The 20,239-nt window shown below is 48.1% G+C and overlaps 1 protein-coding gene across 2 annotated transcripts in view; it reads left to right on the top strand.

Moving 5' to 3' along the window:
* Positions 1 to 97: 97 nt before the first annotated feature.
* VANGL1 (VANGL planar cell polarity protein 1) overlaps positions 98 to 20,239 on the top strand; it is a 50,777-nt gene continuing 30,635 nt past the window's right edge. Inside the window, exons 1-3 of one of the 2 annotated variants that reach the window (XM_081224324.1) lie at positions 98 to 205; positions 9,866 to 10,072; positions 18,328 to 18,460. In XM_081224324.1, coding sequence (XP_081080450.1) covers positions 10,002 to 10,072; positions 18,328 to 18,460 — 204 coding nt within the window. In that variant the 5' untranslated portion in view covers positions 98 to 205; positions 9,866 to 10,001. Of the gene's footprint in view, positions 206 to 7,980; positions 8,084 to 9,865; positions 10,073 to 18,327; positions 18,461 to 20,239 lie in introns of those variants that run through there. The other variant, XM_081224325.1, reaches the window with a different exon arrangement.

Raw genomic sequence — 20,239 nt, 5'->3', positions numbered from 1 at the left:
CTCGCTGCTCTTGGCTCGCGGCCGCGCCGGGCTCGCAGGGCTGGGCTCGGGCTGCGGGGCGGCGCCGGGACAGGAAGCGGAAAGCAGCAGTGCAGCGGCGGCGGCGGCGGGGCTCTGCCTCTACAGGAGCCCAGTGCAGGCCGCAGAGTCGGGGCCGCTGCGAGCCGAGACCGCGGGCCGCGGAGCCCGCACGGCCGGCGCGGAGGTGAGTCCCGCCGCAGGCCGGGCGCGGCGGGGCGGCGGGCGCGGGGTGCAGACCTCCCGCGGGGAGACGCCCCCACCCGGACCCGCGAGCCCCTGAGTCCTCCTCCCGCAGCCCCACCCCGGACTCAGACCCCGGTTCACTGCCCTCCTCCCGCCTCTGGCCTGGAGCCTCCTTCCCTCCCGCGGTCCATAACCCGAGCCGTGCTTCCCGGGACCCCACTCCTCTCCCATCCCCGCGAGGTGCGCCCCTCCCGCCCCGGGGCCGCGCTCCCCGCGCACCCCACTTCCTCGGTCCGGGCATTTCCTCCCCACGCCTCGGACGCTCGCTTCTCCCCTGGCTGCACTTTGGGGTGCGCGCCCCGGCCGGCAGGGAGTGGCCGAGGGTTCCTGCAGGCACCCGCGCTGAGGCACCGGCCCTGCGGGGCTGGGGCCGGACCGCCCTGCGCACCCCGGGAGCCGGGCGCGCTCCGTGGTTCCCACCCCGCCGCGGGGCTCGACCCGGGAACAGCCCGCGCCCGGGGGCCCGCCCGACCCTGGGCCAGAAACCGGCACAGAGCTGGCCTGTGTTCCCACCTCGCTTACAGAAGGGAGCTGGCCCTGGAGGCGGGCGGGGGGCGAGTCCGGTTGCGCATCGGAGAGCGCAACAGGCAGGTAGGAGTTTACTTTCAAAAACGCCGGGGTGGAGCAGGAGGCGTCCGGCTAGTCTCTGCCCGAGGCGTCCCGGTTGGAGGCAATCTCACCGCCTTGGGGCAGTCTTCGCCACGGGCAGGACCTCATTTCCTCCTGCAGGCTTTAAACTGCCCCAAGCAAACGTGTCCGGGGAAGTGTGAAGCTTTATAAAAATTTAAACGCGTCGGTGGCGGAGGCAGGAGTGGGGCGGAGCCGCGGCCTGGCTGCCCGGAGATGAGCTAGTGAGACTTGGAGCCGAGAAACCTGTGGCAGTTTTCACAGCTTCAAACCAGGTATAAAGCCCACCCCAAGAAGGTGTTGTGAGCTCGTTTAGCCGCTTGTTAAGAGATGTTAGAGCTCTTTATTATGATGATTTTGTGGCTGGCACGTGCATTTTGTTAAACCCCTTTTGGGGGGCTGTGATTGGAAATGCATGTATTTTTAGACAAATATTCCAAAAGCTAGCAAGCTGTAAAGAATCTGGCATTTTCACTGATGTGTTTATAAATTTTACAGGGTTGCTGGAAAAATATTATAACTTGTGTCACCGATCAACAATGCTAATTAGCATTCTCCTTCCAGTGGGTGGGTTTGATTACACAGCTCCTAATCTCTTTAAGTGAGATGGCAGAAACTGTCTGAATCCAGGGAGATGTAATTAGTCATTTTATGTAACCACTAATTAGAGTTTTTAGAGTTGAATTAAATCAATGTGATATAGTTGGGGCTTTGATTTGTGGGAGAAAACTGTTTATTCTCCAGTTCAAAGAAATAACACTCTTCACCTATCCATAAGCATTTAGCATTCCCAGACTTTGGTGTCTCTCAATATAATTAGTGAAACAGGTAGGGTGAAATATTCACTGTTACAGTGTTGGCAGTGTGACTTGGTTGCAACTTAATTTGTAAGTAAAATGGGAGAATTCTGAGAATGGCATATTTGTAAGGACTGCTTGCCAGGCAACACATTTTCATTGCCTTGTGTACTTGAGCAAAGGGATGAAACCGTAAAGGAAGGTTTCCTGACCATGAAGCAATGCCAGGTCACCCTGGTCCACTGGAGAATAAACAAATGTTGAGTGAGGAAGGTATTCTCCCCTCCAGCCCCCAACACACACAAACACACACCCTGTTTGTTATCCCAGACCTCAGCAGCATTTGGGTTGAGTGGGCACTTATCACATTGTATTTTAATAGGCAGGCTCTACCTTTAGGCTGTGAGCTCCTTGGAGTTAGAACTATTTCAGATTCATTTCTTTTCTTTTGGACTCCCCACAATGCTTGGGACACTGAACCTGTGAGTAGGAGTTGAAATTGCAGAATTCTTTGTGGGTTATGTGTGGTTTGGGACAATTTGTGATTGTTGCCTCCCCTCCTCTCTGTAAATAAACAAGTCTGGTAATCGCTACATTGTTATATAGTTTCCATAGTCAAGAGTACAGGTTCTGGCATTAGACTCTCAGAGTTCAAGGCCCGGCTCCAGCACTTAACAGGTATGCCACCTTGGTTTTCTTTTTTTTTTATATATATATATATATATATATATATATTTTTTTTTTTTATTAGTTTCTGCTTTATAACAAAGTGAATCAGTCATACATATACATCTGTTCCCACATCCCTTCCCTCATGCATCTTGGTTTTCTTAACTGTAACATGAAATTCATATTTTTTCTCCCATATAAGGCGTATTCTGAGGATTAAGTGAGATATTTTATGCAAATGACTTAAAACAGTTCCTAATACATGTGAAGCACTCGATTAACTGTGAGTCATTAGATTATTATGGCCCTTCTCTCTCTATAAAGTGAACTAGCTGTGGCTAGGGGACTAGCTGTGTATGGGCATCGTGCTGTGCCATTTTCCAGAAGGTGGACAAGACAGGATTAGGTGGATGTGGGGCTGGACCATGTTTCTAGTAGTGGCTTTGGCCTCACCTGAAGCCTGATGAAAAGGTGCATGTATGTTCAGGTGAGGTCTGTCATTGGTGTCCTTCTGAATGCCACTTATTGGACAGCAGTCATTGGACCCGGCATCATGGAATTTACAGGGGAGGTAGTACTTATGAAATTTACTTTTCCGAAGCTTAAAAATCTGGCAGGGGAAAAGGGGGCGTCACTTGAAAACAAATATGCATCGTAAGAACTCCAGACACATTAACCATTCACAGCTTTTGGAAATCTATACCCAGCTGTTAAGGGTGTTTCAGAGGTAACCGATGACTGGAGCCAAGAGGAGATATTCTGGGAAGGTGAGTTGAACTCATTGGCAAGACAGGTAAAATGAGGTTGACATTTTCTTGTGAATAGTGGCCCGGAATCACTCATTTATAAGAGCACTGTTGTAATGAAAGAATCACTGGGTTTGTTGCAAATGCCACAATCCTTCTGATCCCCACATCAGTGGCCTGGATGATGTGTTATGGTTTATAGACCACAAGTTCAGCAAAATACTTCTTCCCATCCTCCCTTACAACCCTGAGGTCCTCCAGATAAACCCAATAAAACACACAGAGCTTTCTCCGATACTCACTTCTAACCTGGGGATGGTAAAAGAAGGCCTGCAAGGAAAAGAATGGAAATCAATAAATTAGTTAACTATAGCTAATGGGATTCATTAAAGGTAGACTCACATAGACCAAAAAAAGTACATAAGTTTAATGAAAAGGATACATAAGTCATGTGCCTCACAAAGGTATTCTTTCCAATGGAAGGAATTTAACTTTACTAAATAGTAATAATGCTTACCAGTTGTGAGTGCTTACCGTGTGCTAGGCATTAGTCTGAATGATTATGAATGATCTCATTTAACCCACCTTGAGCCTATAAGGTAAGCAAAATATAATTCTGTTGTTATAATTAGGGAAACAGGCACAGAAAGGTTAAGTAATTAATCTGAGGTCACACAGCTGATAAGTAGCAGAGCCAGGATTTGAACAGTGACAATCTAACTTCAAAACCTGTGCTCAGGGGCTTCCCTGGTGGCGCAGTGGTTGAGAGTCCGCCTGCCGATGCAGGGAACACGGGTTCGTGCCCCGGTCTGGGAAGATCCCACATGCCGCGGAGCGGCTGGGTCCGTGAGCCATGGCCGCTGAGCCTGCGCATCCGGAGCCTGTGCTCCGCAACAGGAGAGGCCACAACAGTGAGAGGCCCACGTACCGCAAAAAGAAAAAAAAAAAAACAACCTGTGCTCATTGCTTGTCCCCTGTAGAAGAAAAGTTGACTAAACAAAATTATCTAAATTATCCTTTTCCCCTTGAGTGCCACATAATTAAAAATGGGTACCTTGAGAAAAATGTTAGCTTGAAAACAATAAAAATAATAAATGGTATAAACCCTTTAGAATTATATATATGATAAAAATCAAATATTCAAAGTGATGTGCACAGTATATGTAAACACAGTTGCTTCCCTTGGAAATACATCCACTGCAGAAGGAGTAGAATGGCTCTTTAAATTCAGCGTGTGTCTCTGTACCCCTTGCAAGGTAACTTTCTACCCTCCAACCCAAGTTCCCTTAATAGCTCTAGGCAGAGCTGTTGACATTTTTATAATTTCCTTTCTGAGAAGGTTAGCTTATGTTTACCACTGTCATTACCATAACATATTATTTCCCTCATATGATTTTCTGAACACTGTGTTTTCCTTTCAAGTAGGAGTCAGATATATTTTATGTGAGTGAATGTGACTAGGGGCAGATTCTCTTCGAGGCCTCTGATCCCCACTTTGCTTTTAATAAAGGGGGGGCGGTGAAGGAGGTTCTCTGACATTTTTGCTGGGGAATTCCAGATTTAAGATGCTGCCACTTAGTCAAAAGTGCTCTTGCACCTGTCTCAACACTGCCCTCTGACCTTCATGAGATGTGATTTGACAAGCTCTAGCCCTATCCTGGTGTTTGCTTGCAGCCCGGAAGGGATAAATGACAGGAGGACAGGGGGAGGCAGAGACTGATGCCAGTTCTTACTGTGTCTGGCATATAACCTTTGCCGCTGAGTAAGACTTGTGCAAGCAGCAGAGCAGCTCCACTCTTGGTGGTTCGGATATCACTGTGGAATGTAATCTCTGCATCTTTTTCTTCGGTTGTAAAACTGAGGATTTAAAATAGACGACCTCTAAGGTTTCTTCCACAGTGAACCTATGGGCTCCACATCCCGAGATCTGCCACCTAAACCCTTCCTTCATTCAGCACACATTTACAGAGAGCCTGTTGTGCTCCAGGAGCTGGAGAGAGGGTAATGAAAGAGGCCCCTGCCCTTGTGGAGCTTACTGTCTCTACAGGAGCCAGTCCCTGTGTAATTGGAAATTGGGATATCAAGAAGTACAGGAAGCTGGGAAAGGGCCAGGTGAAGCCGGAGGACCGGAAAGGCCCTTGAAGGAAGCTGTATTTCAGCTGAGAGGGATGAGTAGGAATTGGGCAAAAGGAGGTGGGTGAAGAGTGAGTAGAGCAGATATACTGAGGCTGCAGAGAGCCGGGTGCCTTAGAGAACCTCGGGTAGAGAAGGAAAGCCCAGCTGGAGAGGTGGGCAGGGCCTGGCAGACCAAGTGAAGGATTTTGAGTTTTATTTGCAGTGCAGCGGAACACCGTGGAGGGGTTTTAAGCAGGGAAGTGACGTCCACGTCGTGATTTGAAAGGTCACTCTGGCAGCTGCCCAGCCAGAGCCAGGCACAGTCTGGGTCATGTCAGGGGTCAGTGTGATAGACAGATAGTTCCAGATTCCAGGATCCACATTGACACCTTTATATGACCCTATCCTATTCAAGCCAGTGCAGCAGCCTATCAGTTTATTACCCAGAGAACCTGATTCCTTTTCTTTACTTTATTATCTTCCTGATAAGGCCTCCCTCTGACCTTATCTGAGTTCTGCTAATTTCTTGTGCATACAAGGGAACTATCTTGTAAATGTACTGCTGCAATGATAAGCTTCAGGATGTGTTTTTCTGTTAACTCTGTCGAAACTCTTGCATTGGCTTTTGAGATGAGTTCGCTCTGGATTTTGTCCGTCTGCCTCTGGTTGCTGCTTCTTAATCCTCACTGAGATCTTGGACAAGAATTGATAGCTCTGATAGAGACAGTGTGACTCAGAAGGGACCCGAACCCTCTAGAGACTGGATTCTGTGAGGAAACCTGCAAGCTTTGTAATAGTTTAGCCCTGTGTCCTTGGAGCCTGGAGGAAGTGGGTGGCCTGAGAAATGGGAGAGTGAGGGGTGGATCCCAGGGGACAGAGGGCACTTAGTGACAGTAGAATGTGTGGGCTGAAGGGGGGAGAGAGTTGTGAAAATGGTGCTGGGTTGGCTGTATAGGGTCAGTAGGATGTTTGTATGGCGCCAGTGAAGGGAATTGAAAAGAACAGTCCGGGGCACCAGAGAGCATTGCGGGGGTGATGATAATACCAAGCGGAGCAAGAGGCATCTGAGTAGGAAATGCGCATTGGGGATTTATCCTTTCAGTAAGTATTTGTTGGGTACCTCTTATGTTCATTGTATCCTGGGGTAGGTAAACAGTAGCTCCTGTCTCCATGGAGCTTATCCTAGAGTAAATCCATGGACGGAGGAGAATAATGGGTGAGTTTTGAGTCTTAAAAGATAACTTGATGGGGGAGAGGGAAAGGACTGTTGGAGGAGGAGTAGCATAAACACCATCAAATCGGAGGAGGACAGGCAGCAGAGAGCTCCGCGAGGGCAGCCGTGTGCTGTGTGCCATTGTCATCGCTGTAACCTAGCTTCGCCTAGCAGGTCTCTCATAGCTCCACTAAACGTGGAGGCGGATGAATGAATACATGGGTTAAGAAGGTCTGAGGGAAGGAGGACAAGGATGGGACCTTTGGATTTGGCTCCTGGCAATCTCTGGCCAACTTAACGCTGTTTCAGTGGAGTGTCAAAGATGGAGGATTGGGGCTTCCCTGGTGGCGCAGTGGTTGAGAGTCCGCCTGCCGATGCAGAGGACACGGGTTTGTGCCCCGGTCCGGGAAGATCCCACATGCCGTGGAGCGGCTGGGCCCGTGAGCCATGGCCGCTGAGCCTGCGTGTCCGTAGCCTGTGCTCCGCAACGGGAGAGGCCACAACAGTGAGAGGCCCGCGTACCGCAAAAAAAAAAAAAAAAAAGATGGAGGATTGGGGTGACAAGAGGGAGGGAATGGCAGCATATGCAAACCACCCCTTTGATAAGTATAGTTAGGAATTGTGAGAGAGAAACCAGACAAGGGCAGCTGGTAGAGTGGAGGTAAAGCTTTCCCCCAAACAGCACTTGGGAGCCCATGATTTCCTTTGAGGGACATGCCTGGAGTTGCCTTAACGGATGGCCGGAGGTTTTAATGAGGACTAAGGATGACGTCCTCTTGCAGTCGGGGAATGAAATTTGCATTAGCCTGTGCCAGAGGCTTTATTTTGGGAGCTTCCTTTAATGCTTAACAGCAACCCTAGGAAGAGATCATATTAAATGGCCTCATTTTACGGGGGTGTCGGGGGGGTGGGAGGGTGGGGGGATAAGCTCAGAGAGGTAAGTGTCTGCCCCACAGTGTCATGGCCAGGGAGCATGAATAGGATCAGCCCAGGTCTTCGGGGCCTGGGCCACCTGCCTCTGAGACACCCCAGCAGCATTTAGCCAGAAATAGCTAGAAGCTGGGATGGAAAAGAGAATCGAGAGTTAATGGGTTGGAGGGCAGAAAAAAGTATAGATGTTGTGGATGGTCAATTCTGGGTGTAGAAGACAGCAGTCAGGTTTCTGGGCCAGGCAGCCGGGTGTTGGAACCTGCAGGTCAGCAGAGAGCTGGGTGAAGGGCCTTTGGGGAAAGAGGCTCATTCAGGGCAGGTCTGGAGATCTTGGCTCACCTCCTGAGGCTGGCGTCTGCCAGGTATGGAGAAGAACACGCAGCATAGCCCAGAGCAGAAAGGAAGTGAGAGTCTAAGGTGCTGAAAGCTCATTGAAATTGCTAGTGAACATGCTGGGAGGAAGAGTAGGGAGAAAAAAAAAGATGAGCCGGCTCTTAAAGTCTTCTGGAAAAGTGGGGGAAGGTCCAAGAGCAAAACCAACATATTTTTAAAATGCCCACAGTGGGTTTTTTTCCACATTTGATTCTTTACAGTCACCCCACGAAATAGGCTGCTTTATTTCCATTTTACGGATGAGGAGACCTGAGGCTCCGAGGGGGACACAGCTAGTTAGCAAGCCCTGGACTGCACTGGGTTGCAAGCCCAGCGCTGTCTGGCCGCAGGTGAGCCTCAGGTGGGAAGGTGAGCATGGGCACCCACTCTGCCTTGCTCCTTTCCATGCCTTTCTCTTACTGAGAGAGACAAGGAGAGCCTCTAGGTTGGGGACTGGTCACGGGAGTCTTGATAACCCCAAATGCCCCTTATCCAGTGTATCGGAGCCGGTGCTGGGAGTGGTCACAGTTGTAGCTTGTGTGTTTCTCGCATGAGCCTTTTTATTCACCTTTTACAGATGTGGGTTCAGAGAGATTTAATAATTTGACTGAGGTCGTATAGCTAACAGGTGAGTAAAGCCTGGAATTGGAACCCAGCTCCTAATACTATATCAGCTTATATCTCCAGATCAACCCTGTGAAGTCCATGGCTGGTGGGTTTACCCCCATTTGACAAATGAGGAAACCGAGCTCAAGAAGGCAGGTGACTTATCCCAGGTTGTACTTGACAGTGAGCAGCCCTGGCTAGACCCCGGGTCTCCCCACTTCTCACCTTGGGCTCATGCAGGAGAGCAGACATGAAATAATGAGTCAGGACATCAGGACAAGGGAGGCTAGCTAGCCCTAGGAGACAGACCCTCGGGAATGAATGACAGGGGCAAACACAACCTAGGTGGTACTGAGGCTCGGACTGTGTTGGCCAGTGGTGGTTTGTGGGTGATTCCCTCCAGGCTGGCGGGTCATTGCTCAGGAGCCTTGGCCTCCTCCCAGTGGGGGTAGAGGTATGGCATTTGCAGCTTCTTTGTTTTTTCTTCACACTGATCTCACTGGCTCTGTTTGCAGTGTCAGCTTCCAGGGGCGCTGGAAGGAGGAGGAGCCCTGTGGGGTGGAGACCAGCTCTGGGGTGAGGGGTGCAGAACTCCTTTCTCTTGAAGTAAAGGTTTAGCATGTGGGGCTCAGGAATGTACTTGGAAACATTTCCGATTTATTTTTATTGCATAGCAATATTTAATGAAAATGTGGGAAAAGACCCAGGAACCTGCAGCTAATAAATCACCTGCTTTCATTTTCTGATGTTCTGTCCTCCTTGTCCTTACATAAGTGATTTTATGTGATTGTAACTGGAATGTAGATTTCAGCATCTATCTGCAATGCTGTATGTAGCCTGCTTTTTAAATTTATCCCTATATCATACAAATTTCTGTTCTTCATAATTATCATTTTAAAGAGCTCTATGATGTTTCTTTGGGTGAATGAATCATGTTTCCCTGAGCTAGTCCTCTGTTTGGGAGGCATTGAGAGTGTTTCTTGCTTTTCACTATTTTAGACAATGTGCTAATAATAGTTTTTCTTTTAAAAAAAGAGATTAGTTCCCTGAGATAAATTCTCAGGAGTTTGGATTCCTGGATTGAAGAGATTGAGAACGGGTTTTTTTTCCCCCCAGTGGCTTTCGGAAACTCTGAGCAAATCCCTTAAAAGCTGCTTCCCTGGGTATTGTTTTGTAACCAGCACACTGGCAGTGGGAGCTGGGCACGGTGTCCAGGGCTGCCAGGAAGGCCGGGCTGTGTCTGGGAGATGGCTAAGGGCCAGGTCTCTCCCACCTCCGGTTTCCCGCTGCCGCGGTGGGGGGTGGGGGGAGGGTTGGGCTTGCCCGGCACCCACCTGTCCCCCTCCCAGACACCTGGGCAAGCTGGCTGCTGCCTGAGTGGAGCATTTAGCACTCAGGAGCCTCACTCTTGCTCACTTGTTCCATCATAGAGACCCCAGAGAGGAGGTTGCTACTGTCACGTATCTTCTGGCCCCTTGGGTTTGGCTTTGAAGGTTGATATCTTTTCTTTTCCCCTGTTTTCCCAGAATTCGTTCCTGCCGAAGAGTAAGTCCTTGATTCCCAGGCCCTTTGAGGTCTGAGGAGGAGTCCAGTAGGTGAGATTCTCTACCTCTAAGGAGAAACAGCACCTGCTCCTTCAGCAAGAGCAAGCTCTCCATTGCTATGGATACCGAATCCACGTATTCTGGATATTCTTACTATTCTAGTCATTCGAAAAAATCTCACAGACAAGGGTATGTAAGCTACTGCTTGTTCCACTTTTCCTTTGGGGGAAACTTGCAGGTTGCTCAGGCTGCCTGGGCTCACTTTCAAACAGTCCCACTGCAGGGCAGTTGACGCCGGAGGTTCAGTCCACTGGTGCGTGAGGAGCTGAGCTTTAAGAACATTTAACAGGCATGGGGAGAAACTACACCACCAATTTACGTTTTTAGCCACCATTACAGTTGATGACTTTAATTTCTCACAATTGATTCTAAAGTAAAGTTTCTCCCTTCAGTGGAAATGTTTTTCATTTCTAAGTACTTTTCACAAAGACAGTTCTCTCAAAGCTTTACCAAGAATGTAAGTGAAAGTTCAAAAGAAAAAAAAAAAGTGTTAATTTGTTACTTCTCACCCAAAGCTGCTGACTCATTGTGCCATTATGCATTTGCCTGAGGCTTATCCACTGAAGTGGCAGGATTGGCCTAGTGCCTTATTTATTTCTCTCTGACTCTCTTCCCAGTGAGCAGGCCTGGGTTTTGAAAACTCCAACCTCGGTGATGGGACCAAATTTCCTCTCCTCTGTGAGGAATGAACAGGTCTGCACTGGTATTCATAAGGCCTGCAGTATTACAGACCTGCAGAATGGTGAGGAAATGAATGAATGAAGAGGTGGTACTGTACTGGTGAAGAGTGCAGTTGATAAAATTGCAGCGCTGCCTCTTACTTAGAGCCCTCATTTGTAAAATGGGTATAGCAGGGCTGTTGAGAGGATTAAATGAGATTATGCTTGTGAAGCATTTAACACAGCACATAGTAGGTCACTAACCAGTGGCTGTATTAATGCTACCAATGGCCTTGGCATTTCAGCACCACACTCAAAGGCCCACCTGTGGTCACAGCCCTGCCATGGCTGGGAATGGTGATTATAGTGGTGTTTCCCTGACTGAGCAGTTCCCCATACAAGCAGCTGAATGCAGAGCAGGATTTTGTTTTGTAAAACAGCAGTAAGATATGGATATCTAATTGATTTATTCATTTGTGAGCATGTATGGACGTATACACACAGAGAGGGATCTGGAAGGATAGAGTCCGAGCTGCCCAGAGTGGTCATCCACAGGGAAGGGGTCTACACAGGATGGTGACTGATAGGAACTTTCATTTATGCTTTATCTTTCTGCACTTGTTCAGTCTTTTACAAGTGTATATTTTGTGATTAAAAGTAGAAATGGAATGAGTGTAAAAGAAGGATTTTCAAAGATTATTTAATGACTTGAGAAAATATATATGATGCCATGTTACTAAAAAACAAGATTCAAAACTTTGTACATATAATGGTTATATATTCTTATGATACAGTGAATGGTAACAGATTGACCATGCCTGTCTCTAGGTGTGCAACTACTGGGATTATAGTTGTGTGTGTGTGTGTTTTTAACTTTCCTTATTTTCTAAATTTCATGTACTGCTCTTATAATCATAACAATCTGGGGAAAAGAGGTAAATGAGCTTGTGCTGGAGCCCAGGCAAGGCTTTCTAGTCAACATGGGAAACAGCAAGGAGGGCTGCTGAGTGAGGCGTAAAGTAACATGCCAGAGCCCAGATCCTGAGAAAGTCAGGAACCCTCTGGTGAGAAACATTTAATCACAAATTTCAATCAGTGGGTAAACATATCAGATTTGTTCTAAAATACTAGAAACAGCTGTGTAAAAATGTCCCATCTTTGAACTTAACTGGAAAAAGCAATTCCCTTGTCAGTGTGCCAAGCTTCCCCATCCTACACTGTGATGAGTGGAGTGGGAATTTGGGGTTCTCTTGGTGCTTGGGGGTGAGTAGAGAGGGACGCCTTGCAGTGTTCAGAGGAGGAACCACCTCTGGCCTCCTTCATCTAGACTCGTGTCCCAACTGTCATTGCTCTGCACTGCTGTTTCCTCAGGCCCCTTGAGGCCCCCAGAAATGGATACTGCAGTGCTCTTGTGGTAACTTTAGGAGACTGTAACTTTCAATGAAAACAGCACGCAGAACTCTGAGGGCCTTCTTGGACCCCTGCGGAAAGTACTTGGCAAATGATAATACAAGCTGAGACCTTGAATAATTTAATCAAGGGTGTTGCTGAATGCCTGCTCAGAAGAGCTCGGGGTGAGAGATTCGAGATTTATAGGTGAACTTCCTGGCATCTTTAGAAAAGCAGCAACCTCTGAGTTGGATTCCCTGACAGGCAGCCCTGTAGGGCATAGTGACTGTGGGGCAGAGGTTGTAATCCATAGAGAGTAGGTGCCGGGAGTCCCTTGTCAGGGTGGTACTGGGGAGTAGTAGTAGCCTCCCACAGGCGTGCCCTGGACCCAGCAGAGGGTCTCTGTCACCCGGGAGTGTCCCTTTGAGGGCTGCTTTGCTCAAGGATTTGTTGGGAATTTGAACGGCAGAGTAGGAAAGGAGAGGGAGCTTGCTCTTTGGGAATCTTAGTAGAACTGTCAGAGGGGAATAATGAAGAGCAGCAAACTTGATATGCCTGATGACACCGAGATCATCTTTGGAGGACTGGCTGGGTCCTAAGCAGATGACAAGTGACTCTTTTCTAACAAAGAGGTTAGTGGTCTGGTTTTGTGATACCTGCCATCTCCAGAGGGTATCCAGTTAACTTGCTGGGAAAACGGCACAGACTCCAGCCGACCTCGCCTAACCTTTGGGTTTGGGAGCACCAGTTCCCTGAGTTCAATACAGCGGCTGCCAGTACTGTTGATGACCAGTTTGAGAGTGCCTGTGTTAGGACCCTTGGTCATTATCCCCCATCCTCACGGCTATCCCAGGACGGTGGGAGGTGGGACCCCCGTTCAACAGGTGATACAATTGAGACGCAGAGAGACAGCACTATTTGCCTGAAGTTATGAGGTTGGTAGGGACCCTCAGGTTTAAGGCCCCATTTAGCCCTCCTTTGGAAGCCATGCTTTCCTCCCTGGGCTGTGCTGGGTGGAGAGCAGCAGAGTAACTGATAGGGAAAAAAGGGAGTGGAGGGTAAGCCATATGACTAATGTACTAAAATGCATTGTCCAAAAGAGGCTGCCTGAGCGGTAGCGGGATCTGTGCTTTTGTTCCGAGGCCGTTTCCAAGTCAGTTTGTGCTGTGTCCAGCACGGCCCCCGCAGGCAGTGCCGAGAGGAAGCAGCCAGGCCCCCGCAGTCGCAGTTGGTGGAGAAAGGACAGGTAGTGGGCGGTGGTAGACGAGGAAAGGGAAGATTAACCGGTGGAGCTGCTTTCCCCAAATAGAAATAGACAGACAACAGAAAGAGGGCAAAATCATCTTCCCAGGAAATGCTGACTGTAAGTGGGAACGGTCTAGGAATCGACGGGGATTCTGGTCAGAGTGAGACGGGCTTTACAGCAGCACCCCCAGGGCTCAGCTCTAGAATCGCCTGAATACAAGCATTTACACACACACACACACGTGCAGTTACAGACACATGCCCAGGCCTCCAGCATGTTATTGCTTGCCCCCGACCCCTGACTTATCTTTACTCATATGGGCAGATGATGCATGGAGACAGGCTCAGAGATAAAGATACAAGGATTCCTTTGGCTGACACACCTGCCCAGCAAAGATGCGTAGGTGATCCAGACAACTCAGGTGGAGTTGGAAAAACACCAAGTTCACATATGTTTGAAAACTCCTTTCAGTAGTTTGGTAGCCTACTCCCTGTCTCCTGTTTCTCTTAGACACCGTGGACTGATGGTCTTCACCACTGGCGGGCCCTCTCCTGGAGGGTACTTGGCACATCCTTGACATCACGGCAGTTGGAGCTCTGGGGATGAACGTTTGGGTACTGATACAGTGAAGCAGCAGCCATACTGGCCTCAAAGCTCTGCATGCTGGAAAGCACTTGGAAGGCAGCCTTTTTGTTGGACTTCTCTATGTAGTCCGGGCTCAGACAGTAATTCAGAGCAGTAATTCAGGACCAGTGATTTTTATAAAAGCTGTACAACAGGTCTTTTTCCCTTGACAAGGACCGGCACAGCATGCAGCCCACGTTGAGTTGATAGGGTGAGCTTTCCATCGGCCCCTTACTTGACAGTGTATGGAAGGCTCTCGGCTCTGGGCCTGATGCACACTGTCCTGAGTCCTGCTCCCAGCCTCACCCACTTAATGCTGTTTTAGTATAGCAGCCACACTGTACACTGCAACATTGTATAGCTGAGCGCTGCACCCACAGCTCCCATTATTGAGCCCCGGCTGTATACAGGGCATTTTACAAACAGGGAAATTTCTGAGTAGTCTCTGCAATAACCTCCTCCCCCAGGAGCATTTGGGTGGGAGAGCCTTGGGCAAAGTTTCCTGGACCACCTGCCTCCTAATCACCTGGGGTGCTGATGAAAAGGGCAGATTCCTGTTGTCTCTCCCCTCTGGACTGTTTCTCTGGGGGTGGGGCCAGTGAATCTGTACTTCATCTGCACCCCAGGTGGCTTGTCTGCACCTTCAAGTTTGAGAAGCACTGGTTTAGGGTTTTGGGCTTGGAGGATGAGAAACCTTCCTGGTGTTGTCAGGTAATAGGCTCTTATCTGGTTTACCTCTGATGTTACCAGGGGAACTGGAGAGATGGCTTCTCCTTTGGGGACTGTTGGGCCCTTTAAGGGCCAGGCTGGGCCAGTGGGGTCGGGTCGAGGACTGGCTGGCCCCTGAGAGGCTGTTTCCAGCCCTGGGTGGTTCCCTACCCACTCTGGCCCTGGTAGTGTTCAGCCTGCAGGAATTGGCACTCAGTGAAAGAATTTTGATTTCCAGTGGAATTTGTGCTGTTACAGGATTTGACCCGTGGGACCAGTGAAGAGATTGATGGGTTAGGGGAGCCCGTGACTTGGCAGATGGCAGGACAGTGATAGATGTGAGAGCAGTTGGAGAAAGTGGGAACAGAGTAAGAGGAGGAGTGCCTCGGTCTGGCCTGGCCAAGGTGGGGTCCTGGGGAACAGTGATTCCAGACTTCGTCTAAACAGCTCATTCTAAGACTGATCAGACACATGGGAAAACTTTCCCAAATTGCCTATTGTTTCTCACAGTGAGTCCTTTTGAAGTGGTTGTCTTTGGCAGCCCAGAGTGTTGGGTGCACTGCTTTGTGTTCTCCAAGGCCATGGTCCAGTCATGACTTCTAGCAGTAGCTTCAAAGGCAGATTCCATAGCTCTGGTAAGTTCATCGAGTTCAGGGTGTGAGAATGAGCATAAGGAATACTTCTGCTACAAAATCTTCCAGTTGCTCTTCAAATCAGTGCAGCCGAGCGGGTCTGAATCGAGGCAGTGGGGTCACATCCTGCTCTGCCACTTGCTGTGACTTTGGGGAGTCACTTAACCTCTGGGAGCCTCCGTTTCCTCATTTATAAAATGCAGACAATAATACCACTTAGGGTTATTGTTAGGATTGAACAAGATTAATATAAGAAAGCACTTGGTAAAGTGCTCTTTAAATTGGGATGGGGAGTGGAGTGATTGGCAGTGAGACACGCCCCTGGATAAACAAACAACATCTCTTAGCTGTTTCCTTAGTTGCCCAGTTAAAATAAAACACCAGAGTTGACCAGAACACATCTATTTCTGGACTCTAATTTAGCAATAGATTGTAGTGATAAATTACGCTACAAGGGATTAGAGATGGTATCACTGAAAGCGTCTCTGGAACAACTGAAGCCTCCCTGCCCTTTGAAGGAATTAACCAGGGCTTATCCTAGGGAGATATTGATAAAGCAGAAGTTTGACCACAGAAAGTCTGCATGTGGTTTTGTTAGCTAAGTAGTAGGTTAATAGGAGGGATGCTGTGCAGGGGGAGGGGGTTTGACTGTGTGTTAAAAGCTTCTTTATCATCTGTCTCCAAGGAACACATACTGCTTCACCAAGTCAAGTCACCATTCTTTGCCATGTGTGGATAGTAATAGCAGTAATAATAACCACAGTTATTTCACATCCCTGTGACTATGTGGTGAGATCATTATCCCCATTGCATAGATGATGAAACTGAGGTTTTTCAGACGCTTGTCAACTGAAATAAAACACAACATGAGAGCTGTGAGCTCACTTTTATTTGGGGCTTCCTGAGGACTAAAGCCTGGGAGACAGCCTCTCAGATGGCTCTGAGGAACTGCTCTGAAGAGGTAGTGGGGGAGGTCAGCATATATATGACTTGATGAAAGGGGTACATGCAAGCAGGCACACATCTTTTTGTTGTTGTTGTTGTTGTTGTTTTTATTGCGGTACGCGGGCCTCTCACTGTTGTGGCCTCTCCTGTTGCGGAGCACAGGCTCTGGACGCGCAGGCTCAGCGGCCATGGCTCACGGGCCCAGCCGCTCCGCGGCATGTGGGGTCTTCCCGGACCGGGGCATGAACCCGTGTCCCCTGCATCGGCAGGCGGACTCTCAACCACAGCGCCACCAGGGAAGCCCCCAGGCACACATCTTGGTAGAAGGTTGCTGCTAGTCACGAGGAGCAGACGTCTCCATTAATGATTTTAGTGCTTTTCTAGGTATGAGAAGATACGAGAAATTGGGTTCATAAAATTTTCTCCTGAAAATGTCTAACTGTCTGAAGGGCTGTTCTGCCAGTTTTCCCAGAGCACAGAGTGCCTCATTCCTGATCTCTGCCCTGAACTCCTTTCAGGGTGTGTCGAAGGTCAGCAACTGCAGGGGCTAGTGACTTCATCCTTTTAGAGCCACTGGTGAGCGACATTCTTTAATTGGCAAGTTCAGTAACTTGTGCAAGCTCACACATCAGGTAGGGGCAGAACCAAAATCTGACCGTCTGTCTCTGTAGTGTGTGTGTGTGTGCAAGGCTTCTGTCCTGCCTGGGAGACCTCGGGGAGGAGGGCGCATGGGTGAAGGAAGGAGGACTGATGTCAGGGCAGCCTGTGGGACGGAGTTTGAGGGAACTTATTCTTGGCCACTGGGGGGCTCCTTTGGTGGGGCTCCTGGGTTGACTCTTCACAGTTGGGGGTAGGGGTGCCAGTCTCCATAGGTGGTTAATGTCCAGGTCATGACCCCTGGGCTTTGCACAGTGGTTGATTCCTTTCCTTATTTCAGCATTGACCCACAGCAGGGTGCACTCATCATCACCCTGGAAGACCACCCAGGAAGTTCATCTGGGGTAAAATGATGCAACAGCCTGCTTTCCTTAGGGAGCCTGAAACACACACACACACACACACACACACACACACACACACACACACACACACACACACACACACACACACACACACACACACACACACACACACACACACACACACACACACACACACACACACACACACACACACACACACACACACACACACACACACACCCCTCTACCTGTGTGTGTACCTCTTGGGGCCATTTGCTCTAACGTTTGCCTGTTTCTGTGGGTGCTTTAAGTTCATCTAGAATCTATGGGAATAGCTTTTAATTTTGAATTTGTAAGAATGAGAAGTAACTGATTCTCTGTATTGGTTTAGGGTTTCCTTTCTTCTCTTCTTGTCCAAAGGTGTAGGGTGACAGTGTGTCCCAGATTTTTTTGGACAGACCAAAGCTTAAGTATTTTGCTGTATTGTCCCAATAAAAAAAAGTCCTAGAAAATAAGTTTAGGCGAATTATGATCAAATCAAGTCAGTAATTTTACAATGAAATGTGCCTTACCTACAGAAATTCTAAAGTTCACAGTATTAGGCTTTGAAAACATATGATCACTGTTGATAGAGAAGATGTGACACTCTTTTTTGGGGTCTTGGAGTGGCAGAAAGAAAATAGTAAGTAGGGAGTAAAGATCAGCTTACTCTTTGCTGGGGGTGGGGTGGGATGGGTGGGTGTTGGCACCGTGTGTGTGTGTGTGTGTGTGTGTGTGTAGAAGTTTCTTAAATTCAAAATGAAATTTATAACATGTTTTTTTTTAACAATGTATTTTTTGAATTTAATTAATTTATTTTTGGCCGCGTTGGGTCTTCGTTGCTGCGCACGGGCTTTCTCTACTTGCGGCGAGCAGGGGTACACTTTGTTGCAGTGCACAGGCTTTTCATTGCAGTGGCTTCTCTTGTTGCAGAGCACAGGCTCTAGGTGCACGAACTTCAGTAGTTTTGGCACGCAGTCTCAGTAGTTGTGGTACACGGGCTTAGTTGCTCGGCGGTATGTGGGATCTTCCCGGACCAGGGCTTGAACCCGTGTCCCCTCTGTTGGTGGGTGGATTCTTAACCACTGCAGCTCACGGAAGTCCTGTAACATGTTTTGATGAGGGTTAATTAACATGGCATAAATGTGCTAGCGGATTATCTTTTATTATTTTTTTTCAGGGAAAGAAATAGAGAGAGGCACAAATCACCCCGGAATAAAGATGGCAGAGGGTCAGAAAAATCTGTCACCATTCAAGCTCCCACCGGAGAGCCCTTGTTGGCAAATGATTCTACTCGGACGGAGGAAGCTCAGGTAAGGATCAAAGGCAGTCTGTAAGTACACTGGCACTTGATCAAGCCTCTTTTCTGTAAATGTTTTCCTAAGTCTTGTTGTAATAGGTTCTCTTGGGTTTTTATCTTTATTTTTCTAGCATGTTAATTAGTTTATCTATATCCTGTGGTTTCTTGTTGGTCTAAGGACAGCCTGACCTACCATTGGCTAGCTTGAGGATTCTTCTGAAGTGTGATTGGTTGGCCTGCTTTGAATGGTGTTGAAAAGAAGCCAGCAAGGCTGACGACAGAGCAGAGAAGGGAAAGTTGCAGGCTGCAGGCTCTGGAGACTCATTCCAAAGTAGAACAGTGTAAGAGAGAAGGAAACTCGCTCTCCAGAGACCCTAAGTCATGTTGGGAAGAAGAGCTCAGAGGTTAGGACAGCCCAGACGAAGCCTCACTAAACCTGGAGCTGTACACTTAGATGCCTGCTAGGGAAACATAGGTGAGTGAAATAGACCCTGGGTTACACAGAAGAGGCAAAAGTATATCAGGCTACCTTGGGAGTAAATAGCAATCTGTGTGGCATGTCAGTGTCAGGGCTGTGGCATGGAGTGATGGAATCTGGCACCTGGAGAATGCATTTCCTCTGTCAAGGAAACAGCAGGAATGCAGGAATTAAGTGTTCCCGGGTCTTGCAATATTTAAAAAAAGCTGGAAGTTAGGATTTTATGTGAAATCATCCAATTTTAAAATATGGACTATTTATTAAATTTTTTGAAACATTGTGTGTGTTCTTCTCTCTGGGTCCCAACTGTCTCACAGTCTACTTGATTTGAATAAACATCTGAGCTATACTCAGAAACATGTTTGCACAGCCCCTTGAAGTATATGCATGTCTAGCCTTAGCCCCAGATAAACTGATGTGTGCCCACACAGCTGTAAAGATATAGATAAGCATGTATCTGTGTGTACCTATGGGTACAGACAGATGTGCATTTATAAGCAGATGTATGGACTGAAATTGGAATTCTTCAGAGCATGCAAGATGCTCTTAGAAGCCAAAGCTGCAGTTGTGGTTGAATGTGGGGTTTGTTCAGTGGTAAGTAAATGCCTTTAGTCCTTACTACTGCACAGCCTGCCTTGGCTCTGGGGCAGTCATAGGGATGGAGAGCCAGAGGGCCAGAGGAATGGTTGGATGGATGGGGCCAGTCCTAAGACTGGACCACCCTTAAGTGCTGCAGGGGTCAGTTTCCTCCTGGATGTGAATTCAGAGGTGCTGGTGGCCCACTGTGAAGGCATTTCGTCTGTCATCTTCTCTACATCTTGTAGCTCACTAGGAAGCTACATTAGGAAGCTGTTGGTGTATACACCAGGGAAAAGCATTGAAGTGGGCATTTGGAGGCTGTACTTCTCAGCAGCTATGTGACTTGACTTTGGGCCTTCACAACCTTTGTGGGCCTCAGTTTCTTCATTGAAAATCCAGGGGATTGAGATAGAGGATCTAAGATCCTTTCTCTTCTAAGAACCTCAGTCTTGGGAAGATTGTTGGACATCTTCATTTATTAGGCACAGATGTGCACATATTCTTAAAATGGACAGGGGATTTAGTTAGCAACTCTTTGGCAGGAAAAAGGGTAAGTAGCTAAATCAGCTACATAACAAAATGACCACGATACTAGTGATCATTATTTCAACACTGATCATCAACTGAATATTAGGCCCAATACAAAACATGGAATCCAATATTTGCCTTCACTAAGAGTGTTACAAAGTAACTTTACTGATCTGTAAACTCACCTTATGTTAAAGCAAGTTGTCC

The sequence above is a fragment of the Mesoplodon bidens genome (assembly GCF_964165515.1).
Source record: "Mesoplodon bidens genome assembly, chromosome: 2".
NCBI classification, from domain to species: Eukaryota; Metazoa; Chordata; class Mammalia; order Artiodactyla; family Ziphiidae; genus Mesoplodon; species Mesoplodon bidens.
This window is presented reverse-complemented; position numbering and strand designations above follow the sequence as displayed.